Below are 13,026 nucleotides of genomic sequence, written 5' to 3' on the forward strand. Positions count from 1 at the left end.
ATGCCACATGTGCTCACCAATTTCTGTGATGTTTTGGGCTTTCCTTATTGGTTTACAGGCATGTAGGTTTGTGTGGACACGCCCCTTTTGTAAATTAGCCTGTTACAGCTAGTCAAAGTGAAAAGTTCAACTTTTTTTTGATAATTATTGATCTACACAGTCCAGAGATTCTAACAACACTGGTTTCGTTGCAATTGAGTGAAAAACCAGGGACTAGTTCGCAAAAGTAGGTTTATCATATGTTGATGAATATTTAACAAACGGTGCGAGTGACAGCAGTGGTTTGAGTGTCAAACTGTTCGGTATGAGCAGGCCTATCATATGATATGTATTTTGTGTGGTTTTGCAAAAGGTTGTGTGATACACAACCCAATACACCTTAAAATTGCGTAAAATCGCCCCCTAGTGGCCGATTTCTTTCAAAATTCTTACAGACCTCTAGGTCCATAAGTCGAACATACCCAGCGAGTTTCGTTCCGATCGCTCATTGTTAACCTTGCTAAATGGCTGCACAATTTTAATTGGCTAATGGCGGCCATGTTTTTTGAGATGTGTCATTGTCCTTATAATATGTCATGGCAAACTGGTCAAAGACACTGCATGCCAAATTTCAAGCTGATCGGACTAACGGTTGTAAGGTTAGGGTCATTTTATAGTTTTTAAGCTTTATAGCGCCACCATGTGGCCAAAGTCCGCTGTTTTTGCACTGTCACCTCAAATTGAGCTTATACAGGTGTGTACCAAGTTTGGTGATGATATCTCATTCCGTTCAAAAGTTATAGCTCCAATTAGCATTTAGCTTCAATTAGCATCAAACATTGTTGTGTACTGTTTCGAGTGAGAATAAAAATTTTAACTTTTTTTTGATAATTATTGATATTCAGTGTCCAGAGAACATTTGAGAGCTGTTTTGGTTTAGATGGAGTGTAAAACCTAGGACTAGTTCGCAAAAGTAGGTTTCGGACAAATCGCGATGTAGCGGGAAAACGGTGCGTCGTAGAGCAAAAATTTCTGCTATACACTTTTGTTCAGGTTAACCCAAGGATTCAAAAAATGTAAAGTTTTTGAGTCTACAACAAACGGTGAACGATAAGCGGCTAAAAATGTCCAAAAAGTGTTTTTTTGGCGCCATAGCGCCACCTATGGTCTGATTTAGCTGATCTTTGGCCAGAACGTAGTGTACCGGGGTACTACCATCTGGCCAAGTTTCAGCTCTCTCGGCCTTACGGTTTGGTCTGGGCAATAGTGACTTCGGCAGAATAATAATAATAATAATAATAAATATAGCTGCAAGCAGCAATTAACGGGGGTCAAGCAGTTTAGCAGGGTAAGGTCATATAGCGGTTAGGACGCCTGTAAGTAGTTTATTCGACAACGAAATATACGATTAGAGCGTTAAAGTTTATAGATTGAGCTAACAAATGTTTGATTAAACTCTCCTGAGAAGCAACTTCGATTTTTACATATTGACAAATTTCTTATGAACATTTCGAGTGACCGCTTTTATGTCAAAGCGTTCAGTATAAGCAGCCCTAAGATATAATGTGTAGATCGAGTCATGGCACCTTAGACAAAGATTCGGCATGTTAAATTTCTAGTTAATCAGATAAATGGTTACTCAGATACAGTGATTTTACAATGTATAGCGCCACCATGTGGCCAATGTCTACGAATTTCATGCTATGACCTCTGATTAACCTCTTGCATATGTGTAACAAGTTTGATGTAGATATTTCAATCCATTCATGAGTTATGGCTATTTTAGCTCTTCCCAACAAAAATGACAAAACTATATAACTATATAAACTAATAATTTTGTGTTTTATTAAAAGAATTTAAAAATCTACAGAGTAAAAGGTGTGACAAGCTTTGACAAAATTTAATCTTAAATGCATTAACTGTGTTCAGTTCATGTCAATTTGGGATTCAGAATGCATTACATAACATAACATTACATCACATTCTTTGCTACAGAGCAGTAAAATAAACTATAAACTATAAGTGGTCTGTTACTGCCATCTAGTGGCCACAGTTGTGATTTTGTTTACAAATGTTTTAAAACTAGGTGTTTAATTATAGAACCAGTTTTGCCTAGTAGAATTATTACACAGATGTTAACTGTGACCAAATTAGATGTTTAATGCATAACAGTGTTTACATCATGTCAAACTGTGATTCAGAATGATCCTAAATGCAATTTCCCTGACTTTAAACTCAAAAAAATGTAAAACAACAAAGGTATGCAAATGTTATGAACAATAAATAAGTGGTCTTGTGGTGACATCTAGTGGTTAAAAATGGTAGGTGACAGTTAAAAGTCTGTGTTATAGTGGCTAAAATGATAGAATACTGAAAATATTTGTTTTTAAGACATTTAAACATCCAAGATGGGCAAAAAAACAACAACTTGTGAATCATTTCAGTGATAGGTTTGTAAATGAAGCACATTTACTGCATTTTTAAGCAATTTTATGATGTTTTTAGAACCATTTCTACTATTATAGCGCCACCTATTGCCCGATCACCACAAAATTTTGCATGTTTATTCGCATTGATATGCCACATGTGCTCATCAATTTCTGTGATGTTTTGGGTTTTTCTTATTGTTTAACAGGCATGTAGGTTCGTGTAGACACACCCCTTTTGTAAATGAGCCTGTTACAGCTATCTAAAATGGAAAGTTCAACTTTTTTTTGATAATTATTGATCTACTCAGTCCAGAGGTTCATACAACACTGGTTTCGTTGCGATCGAGTTAAAAACCAGAGACTAGTTTGCAAAAGTAGGTTTTGTTTATATTGATGTTTTTTTAATAAACGGTGTGAGTGACAGCAGTGGTTTTAGTGTCAAACTATTCGGTATGAGCAAGCCTATCATATGATATGTAGATTAAGTGTATTTGTGAAATAGTGTTGAAATGAAGCACATTTACTTTATTTTTAAGCCATTTGGCATGTTTTTAAGGCTATTTTTGCTATTATAGCGCCACCTATGGTTTGATCTTCACAAAATTTTGCAAGTTTCTTCTCATTGATATGGCACATGGGCTCACCAATTTCTGTGATGTTGTGAGTTTTCCTTATTGGTTTAGAGGCATGTAGGTTCGTGTGGACACGCCCCTTTTGTAAATTAGCCTGTTACAGCTAGCCAAAGTGAAAAGTTCAACTTTTTTTTGATAATTATTGATCTACACAGTCCAGAGATTCTAACAACACTGGTTTCGTTGCGATTGAGTGAAAAACCAGGGACTAGTTCGCAAAAGTAGGTTTTTCATATGTTGATGAATATTTAATAAACGGTGTAAGTGACAGCAGTGGTTTGAGTGTCAAACTGTTCGGTAGGAGCAGGCCTATCATATGATATGTATTTTGTGTGGTTTTGCAAAAGTTTGTGTGATACACAACCCATTACACCTTAAAATTGCGTAAAATCGCCCCCTAGTGGCCGATTTCTTTCAAAATTCTTACAGACCTCTAGGTCTATAAGTCGAACATGCCCAGCGAGTTTCGTTTCGATCGCTGATCGTTAACCTTGCTAAATGGCTGCACAATTTTAATTGGCTAATGGCGGCCATGTTTTTTGAGATGTGCCTTTGTCCTTATAATATGTCATGGCAAACTGGTCAAAGACACTGCATGCCAAATTTCAAGCTGATCGGACAAACTGTTGTAAGGTTAGAGTCATTTTATGGTTTTTAAGCTTTATAGCGCCACCATGTGGCCAAAGTCCGTTGTTTTTGCACTGTCACATCAAATTGAGCTTATACATGTGTGTACCAAGTTTGGTGATGATATCTCATTCCGTTCAAAAGTTATAGCTCCAATTAGCATTTAGCTTCAATTAGCATTGAACATTGTTGTGTACTGTTTCGAGTGAGAATAAAAATTTCAACTTTTTTTTGATAATTATTGATATTCAGTGTCCAGAGAATATTCGAGAGCTGGTTTGGTTTAGATTGAGTGAAAAACCTAGGACTAGTTCGCAAAAGTAGGTTTCGGACAAATCGCGATGTAGCGGGAAAACGGTGCGTCGTAGAGCAAAAATTTCTGCTATACACTTTTGTTCAGGTTAACCCAAGGATTGAAAAAATGTAAAGTTTTTGAGTCTACGACAAACGGTAAACGAACAGCGGTCAAAAATGTCCAAAATATTGGTTTTTGGCGCCATAGCGCCACCTATGGTCCGATTTGGCTGATCTTTGGTGAGGATGTAGTGTACCGGAGTACTACAATCTGGCCAAGTTTCAGCTCTCTCGGACTTACGGTTTGGTCTGGGCAATAGTGACTTCGGCAGAATAATAATAATAATAATAAAAACTTTAACAAATACAATAGGGTTTCAGCGCTACGCGCTTGACCCCCTAAATATAGCTGCAAGCAGCAATTAACGGGGGTCAAGCAGTTTAGCAGGGTAAGGTCATATAGCAGTTAGGACGCCTGTAAGTAGTTTATTCGACAACGAAATATACGATCAGAGTGTTAAAGTTTATAGATTGAGCTAACAAATGTTTGATTAAACACTCCAGAGAAGCAACTTCGATTTTTACATATTGACAAAATTTTAATGAACATTTCGAGTGACCGCTTTTATGTCAAAGTGACCAGTATAAGCAGCCCTATGATATATTGTGTAGATCGAGTCATGGCACCTTAGACAAAGACACGGCATGTCAAATTTCTAGTTAATCAGATAAATGGTTACTCAGATACAGTGATTTTACAATGTATAGCGCCATCATGTGGCCATTGTCTACGAGTTTTATGCTATGACCTTAGATTGACCTCTTGCATATGTGTAACAAGTTTGGTGAAGATATTTTAATTCCTTCATAAGTTATGGCTATTTTAGCTCTTCTTAATAAAAATGACAAAAGAGCAGTGAATAAGCTATTAGTGATCTCCTACTGCCATCTAGTGGCCACAGTGTAATTTATTTATGTGATTACAGCCATTTAGGTGTGCATAAACATATCCCTTCTATAATTGAGCATGTTCTAACTGTATAAAATGAAAAAAATTGTATTTTATTAAAATAATAAAAAATCTACAGACTAAAAAGTGTGACAAGCTTTGACTAAATTTGATCTTAAATGCAATAACTGTGTTCGTGCCATGTCAGTTTGGGATTCAGAATGCATTACATAACATTACATTACATTCTTTGCCATAGAGCAGTAAAATAAACAATAAGTGGTCTGTTACTGCCATCTAGAAGCCACAGTTGTGATTTTCTTTACATATGTTTTAAAACAATGTGTTTAATCATAGAACCAGTTTTACCTATTAGAATTATTATGAAGAGGTTAACTGGGACCAAATTAGATGTTTAATGCATAACAGTGTTTACATCAGGTCAAAATGTGATTCAGAATGATCCTAAATGCATCCCTGACTTTAAACTCAAAAAATGTAAAACAACAAAGGTATGCAAATGTTATGAACAATAAATAAGTGGTCTTGTTGTGACATCTAGTGGTTAGAAATGGTAGGTGACAGTTAAAAGTCTGTGTTATAGTGGCTAAAATGATAGAATATTGAACATGTGTTTTTGAGACCTTTAAACATCCAAGATGGACAGAAAAAATAACTTATAAATCATTTCAGTGATAAGTGTGTAAATGAAGCACATTTACTTCATTTTTAAGCCATTTTAGCATGTTTTTAGAACCATTTCCACTATTATAGCGCCACCTATTGCCCAATCTCCACAACATTTTGCAAGTTTATTCACATCGATATGCCACATCTGCTCACCAATTTCTGTGATGTTTTGGGTTTTCCTTATTGGTTTACAGGCATGTAGGTTTGTGTAGACACGCACCTTTTGTAAATGAGCCTGTTACAGCTTTCTTAAGTGAAAAGTTAAACTTTTTTTTGATAATTATTGATCTACTCAGTCCAGAGATTCATACAACACTGGTTTCGTTGCGATTGAGCTAAAAACCAGGGACTAGTTTGCAAAAGTAGGTTTTGTTTATATTGATGGTTTTTTAATGAACAGTTTGAGTAACAGCAGTGGTTTTAGTGTCAAACTGTTCAGTATGAGCAGACCTATCATATGATATGTAGATTAAGTGTTTTTTGAGAAATAGTATGTAAATTAAGCAAATTTACTTTATTTTTAAGCGATTTAGCATTATTTAAAGACTATTTTTGCTATTATAGCGCCACCTATGGTTTGATCTTCACAAAATTTTGCAAGTTTCATCTCCTTGATATGCCACATGTGCTCACCAATTTCTGTGATGTTTTGGGCTTTCCTTATTGGTTCACAGGTATGTAGGTTCGTGTAGACACGCCCGCTTTGTAAATGAGCCTGTTACAGCTATTTAAAATGGAAAGTTCAACTTTTTTTTGATAATTATTGATCTGCTCAGTCCAGAGGTTCATACAACACTGGTTTTGTTGCGATTGAGTTAAAAACCAGGGACTAGTTTGCAAAAGTAGGTTTTGTTTATATTGATGTTTTTTTAATGAACAGTGTGAGTGACAGCAGTGGTTTTAGTGTCAAACTGGTCTGTATGAGCAGACCTATCATATGATATGTAGATTAAGTGTATTTGTGAAATAGTGTTTAAATGAAGCACATTTTCTTTATTTTTAAGCCATTTGGCATGTTTTTAAGACTCTTTTTGCTATTATAGCGCCACCTATGGTTAGATCTTCACAAAATTTTGCAAGTTTCTTCTCATTGATATGCCACATATGCTCACCAATTTCTGTGATGTTTTGGGCTTTCCTTATTGGTTTACAGGCATGTAGGTTCGTGTGGACACGCCCTTTTTGTAAATTAGCCTGTTACAGCTAGCCAAAGTGAAAAGTTCAACTTTTTTTTGATAATTATTGATCTACACAGTCCAGAGATTCTAACAACACTGGTTTCGTTGCGATTGAGTGAAAAACCAGGGACTAGTTCGCAAAAGTAGGTTTTTCATATGTTGATGAATATTTATTAAACGGTGTAAGTGACAGCAGTGATTTTAGTGTCAAACTGTTCGGTATGAGCAGGCCTATCATATGATATGTATTTTGTGTGGTTGCGCAAAAGGTTGTGTAATACACAACCTATTACACAGTAAAAATATGTAATATCGCCCCCTAGTGGCCGATTTCTTTCAAAATTCTTACAGATCTCTAGGACCATGAGTTGAACATGCCCAGAGAGTTTCGTTCCGATCACTCATCGTTAACCCTGTTAAATGGCTGCTCGATTTTAATTGGCCAATGGCGGCCATGTTTTTTGAGGTATGCCAATGTCCTTATAGTATGTTATGACAACTTGGTCAAAGACACTGCATGCCAAATTTCAAGCTGATTAGACTAATGGCTGTAATGTTAGAGTACTTTTTATGTTATTTAAACTTTATAGCGCCACCATGTGGCCAAAGTCCACGGGTTTTGCACTGTCACATCAAATTAAGCTTACACATATGTGTACCAAGTTTGGTGATGATATCTCATTCCTTTCAAAAGTTATAGCTACAATTAGCAATTAGCTTCAATTAGCATCGAACATTGTTGTGTACTGTTTCGTGCGAGAATAAAAATTTCAACTTTTTTTTGATAATTATTGATATTCAGTGTCCAGAGAACATTTCAGAGCTGGTTTGGTTCAGATTGCGCAAAAAACCTAGGACTAGTTCGCAAAAGTAGGTTTCGGACAAATCGCGATGTAGCGGGAAAACGGTCCACCGTAGAGAAAATCTGGGTCACTCCACTTTTGTTCGGGCTGACCCAAGGATTCCAAATATGTAATTTTTTTGAGTCTACGACAAACGGTGTACAAATGGCGGCCAAAATATTGGGTTTTGGCGCAATAGCGCCACCTATGGGCCGATTTGGCTGATCTTCGGTGAGAATGTAGTGTACCGGAGTACTACCATCTGACCAAGTTTCAGCTCTCTCGGACTTACGGTTTGGCCTGGGCAATAGTGACTTCGGCAGAATAATAATAATAAAAATCCTTACAAATACAATAGGGTTTCAGCGCTTCGCGCTTGACCCCCTAATAATAATAATAAAAATCTTAACAAAAACAATAGGGTTTCAGCGCTTCGCGCTTGACCCCCTAATAATAAAAACTTTAACAAATACAATAGGGTTTCAGCGCTACGCGCTTGACCCCCTAATAATAACAATTTAATATAAATATTAACTAATCTATATAAAGACTCAGTGTGTATTTTAATAGATGTTTATGCTTGCACTTGGAAGTTAAACATCAGGCGTAATCGTTTATGATCATCCATTTATCTGTGCAGGGACACAAACTTGTCACCATTCTACGAAAATAACAGTTTTATTATGAAATTTACCATGTCGTATCAAAAAAGGGTGTCTTGGAGAATCATATGTCTGTTGAAATAGCCTGTCAGTGTTTAATGTTTGTCAGAATCCAATCATTATCCCTAAAACACTGTATATATTGGGGGTGTAACGGATCACGGTTGATCCGTGATTCATACGGGTCACAATTCACGTTCAGAACACAAATGGCCCGCAGGTTAATAATTTTTTTTTACTGGTAGATTAATCCTAAATTTGTAATGATCACAGAGGGATAGCCTCTCGAGTCATTCAAATCACATGTATAAAAGCATTTAAGTTTCCTGTAAAATATAATGAAGTTGTGGGTGGTGGTGGGTTTCTAAGGTTAATAAATGTGTTTTCTGTCACTACTTGTTTAGCCTGCATTACTGCATTCAGTGTAAGCTGCACAATTAATCATTATAAGATCTCAACACCCATGCAACATAAATTATAAATGACAGTGATTTGCATGTTTATTAATCCTTGGAATTGCTGCATTCAAATCTATGTTTGAAAAACGCTAAAAGCAAGAAAAAAGATTCAGTCTTTAAGATTTTGAATAAGTTATGAGATTACAAACAGTCAAATAACACAGAAGTACTAAGAGAATGGTTTATAGTTTAGATAAAACCACAAATGTTTATGGTACAAAGTTAAATCAAAGTTCAAAAATGAAAGTTGTAGGCAGCAACCAATATTTAACCAATAGGTGTCGACAACCAGCCCTCAAAAATATGCCACTGAATAATTCTTGAAAAATGGCACATCTAGCAATAAAACATGAAGCTTTATGAGTGAATAACTGAATCACTTATTGAAAATAAGACTAAAACTAAATAAGGGTTGTACAAATTATGTTAGACGCTATCAGCAACAGTAGTAGTAAGTAGTAAATTTTTCACAGTACTGAACATTTTACACTTTATTTTTATTCTGCTGATTATTTCTTCATTTTATTTTTAATAAAATTGCAGGTTGTAAGTTCTGTTTGTTAAAACCAATAGTGTTTTGCAGTACTGTTTTTGTAATAAATGAAAAGCAAATTACATGTGTCTCCCCCCTTTTTTGGCTGATCCGAAAAATAATCAGAGACAAAAAAAAAAACATTATGTGATTTGACCCCTGAAATCTGTGATTTGTTACACTAATATCAATGAGGCAAGCATATGTATTACAAAAACTAAACTAAACTAAAAAAAAATAATGACCACCCAGCCCCACCCCCCAATAGATTGTTTTTAAATAAACTATATACATTTTTTAAATAAACTATTCAAATGTGTTATTTTTTGTTTAAAAAAATGTTTTGAAAAACAATAAAATTCACAGTACTTGAAAAAAATAAAACGTTTATGGTGAAAACACATATATACCCATGATTGTGGAAGGCCAGCCCCCGCGGTCCAGTGTGCGGCGATCATCTCCCAGCCCAGAGAAACTTCCGAAAGAGAAGGTGCTGCGTGTGGGAGAGACGTCCAGGTGGTCCTCGTGCATCAGGAAAGGTACACCCATTCGCCTCTGACGCTTCTTCCCAGTGTGGTGAAATGGTATAGAACCTTTTCTCTCCCGATCTTCTCTACGATTTTTAAACTAAATACAAAGGGAAATGGTCAGCATTCAGGTAGTAGCTGCATTACCCTCTCAAGGCAAGCGTTGCTGATTTGCAACAGTTAAAAGCATAGACTTTGCCTGTTTCTAAACTTTAATTTGAGCCTTAAAGGGTTAATGATGCCTATTTTAAATATTATGCAAACCTTTTTGAATATGTTCATGCCCATCTCAGTTGAGAGGTCAGGGACTGCTTGTCTTCTGAGGTTGGTAACTGACACCTTGGAGAAGGTCTCGGAACTTAAAGACCTGCTTTCCTCATTACATTTCAGAGTCATATCCTAAGGAAAAAAAAAAGAAAATGCAGCTTTTGACCAGTTCTACTGAATGAAATGCAACCAGCAACATTTGTGTAATTATATTGATAACACACAATTTGTGCACAGAATGTGAAACAATGCTTCAATTTTAAAAAGGATTTTTAGGATAACCCACATTCGTTAGGATGTGCTGGAATAAATATTAACAAAATTGTGTGGTAAATGCAATTCAATTAAATATAATAAATATAATTACATACATTTTAAAGATCTATCTATCTATCTATCTATCTATCTATCTATCTATCTATCTATCTATCTATCTATCTGTCTGTCTGTCTGTCTGTCTGTCTGTCTGTCTGTCTGTCTGTCTGTCTGTCTGTCTATATCTATAATTACTTTCTCGAGTACATTTTTATTTTAATCTTAATTACTATTTTTTCTTGTTTATTTAATTATTTACATTCATTTTCTGTTTATTTTTTGCTTTCAATCTGATCTTTTTATATTTTATTTTTATCTAAATTACTTAAAATGTCTGTAATTTTATCATTAAATTATTTATGAATTATTATTCACTTGTTTTGACAGTTGAAAAATTATTCATGCTATTTGAAATCAATCCTAAGTCAGCCAGTAATGCTAGATTCATCCACACATGCCTGCCCACATTCTCATTTCACAGCCAGCAGTCTGACATGTTAATATCCAAGGACTGTTCTTGAGCTGGATTACCTGTGTTTTGTGAGTATTGACCAAAGAAGGGGTAGCAGCCACCATGGAGCTGCTGCGGGGCCGTGGTAAAGGGGTTATGAGGGGCTCCGGGGGGCGTTCAGGCTTCTCCTGCAGAATCTGACGCAACCGCTGCAGGTAGTATATAAGGGCCCAGTGCACACCTTCTTCTGTCCAGTGAGGCTGCATCAAGCAGCGCAGCACAGCTACATCAAAATAGGTGGCATATCTTGCCCTCTGTGATACAGAGAGACCTCCTGGGACAGAGAACCTTTGAGTGAAAGAAAGAAAATGATGGTCAGGAAGAACGGATGTTCAGACAGAGGTTGCTGAGAGTGGTTGCTTGGCAACTGCACTGTGAACACATGCACAGGCTAAGACTGTGACAGATGGGAGTCTGACTGGAACTAGGCACTGTTTACCTAGACTACACAGGAGGAGTTTAAAAAGAAAAACATCTTTAAAAAGCATCCTAATTTTAAAAGATTATGATAAACACTTTAAACAAAACCGATTAATTTGTTAATTTAAAAAATACAACAAGTGAAGTTTATTTATAAACTAATTTCGAGAGGATCACGTGCTTATGATTTATCACGGCCGGTCTCGCATTTGCTAATCACTATCTTCCAATCATATGAGCCCTAAGCAACTATAAATAACCACGGTTTCAGTCCATTTTTATCTTAGTTTGGAAGAAACCCCCCTTCCTCCCCTATTCTCCTCTTTTACCTCTGATCGGGCGGCACGGCAGCCCAGTGGTCAGTACTGTGAGCCCCACAGAAAGAACACTGCCGGCCCTGGTCCCACCAGGCCGGTGGGCGTTTCTGTGAGGAGTGAGTATGTTCTCCCTGTGTCTGCGTGGGTTTTCCCCGGGTTCTCCGGTTTCCTCCCACCATCCAAAGACATACAACATGCATAACAATCAAGCATTTTTCTAACCCCTTTTTTGTTCCCTTAGCTACCGCAGCCGGGGTGTTCTGAGATCCACCAAGCTCAGGCTCCCCTCTCGCTCTGCCAATGGGAGGAAGCCCCGGGCTCGAGGACCCCTTGAGCTCGGGGCTCTCTCCCGGGACAGCATGCCAAACAAGCTTTTTATAGATCATCAGCTAAGTGTGAACTCTTGAAATTACATTTGAGTATCACATATGCATAACAAGAATTTCACGTGACACAGATAACCCTTTAAAATAATGGTCTATTAGTTAATGTTACCTAATGTATTTAATTACATTAAGTATGAAAAATCTTGTAAAAGACTTAATAATCATAGTTTAACATTTACTAATGCATTATTAAAATCCAAATTTGTGCTTGTTAACATTAGTTAATGCACAGAGTTACACGAACTTAAACTGACATTAACAGTAACAAAAATGAATAAATACCATAATAAATGTATTACTTATTGTTTGTTCTTGCATGTTATTAAATACATTAACTAAAAATAACTAATGGACCATTATTTTAATGTGTTTCCCTTGTATCATGTGCCAAAGCAGCACCTTCCAAGTGTTCTAATTATGAAAAATATTTAATTATACAGAACAATATTTTTCTCAAAGCAGTAGTAATAGTGCTAGTAGTAATAAGAATAACTTTATTTTAAGGAATAATTACACGATAGTTCTTCAATCATTTTATCTAAACAGGAATAAAACAGAACAGAAGAAAAAGTCAATTGTAAACTAATTTAGTTTTATGACTTCAGTGAATTAGATTCACTTTTTAATACTCCATTTAAAATAGAGTCTAATAAAAATTTAAAAAATGGATAAAACAAAAAAATCAGATTGGATTTTAAAAAAATCAGATTTCACATTCTGTCAGGAGTTTTTTTAAGCTCAAGATTAGTGCTAAAGTGACGGATGGAACAGTTAAAAAAAGAATAAAAATGATAAATAATCAACAATTTATTCAAGGTAAACAAATAAACACATCTGTATAAATAAAACGAAAGTATAAGTATATAAAAGAATGTTCAAGTACCTTCAAGTTACCATGCAAATTAGTTAAAAATAAATGTAGTTCAAATGAACAAATGAATACAAAGTCCATTATAATTAATTAATTAAAACATTAAAAACAACAAAAAAATTAATAAATAATGAATACAG

General features: G+C 35.7%; 1 protein-coding gene across 25 annotated transcripts in view; it reads right to left on the reverse strand.

Moving 5' to 3' along the window:
* unc80 (unc-80 homolog (C. elegans)) overlaps positions 1–13,026 on the reverse strand; it is a 162,836-nt gene that overhangs the window by 141,721 nt on the left and 8,089 nt on the right. For all 25 annotated transcript variants that reach the window (XM_073953838.1, XM_073953836.1, XM_068221936.2 and 22 more), the window contains exons 8-10: positions 10,913–11,180; positions 10,064–10,198; positions 9,683–9,899 (exon numbers count right to left, since the gene is read on the reverse strand). In XM_073953838.1, the coding sequence (XP_073809939.1) occupies positions 9,683–9,899; positions 10,064–10,198; positions 10,913–11,180 (620 nt within the window). The remainder of the gene's footprint in view (positions 1–9,682; positions 9,900–10,063; positions 10,199–10,912; positions 11,181–13,026) is intronic.

Source organism: Danio rerio, chromosome 6 (genome assembly GCF_049306965.1).
Source record: "Danio rerio strain Tuebingen ecotype United States chromosome 6, GRCz12tu, whole genome shotgun sequence".
Lineage (NCBI taxonomy): Eukaryota > Metazoa > Chordata > Actinopteri > Cypriniformes > Danionidae > Danio > Danio rerio.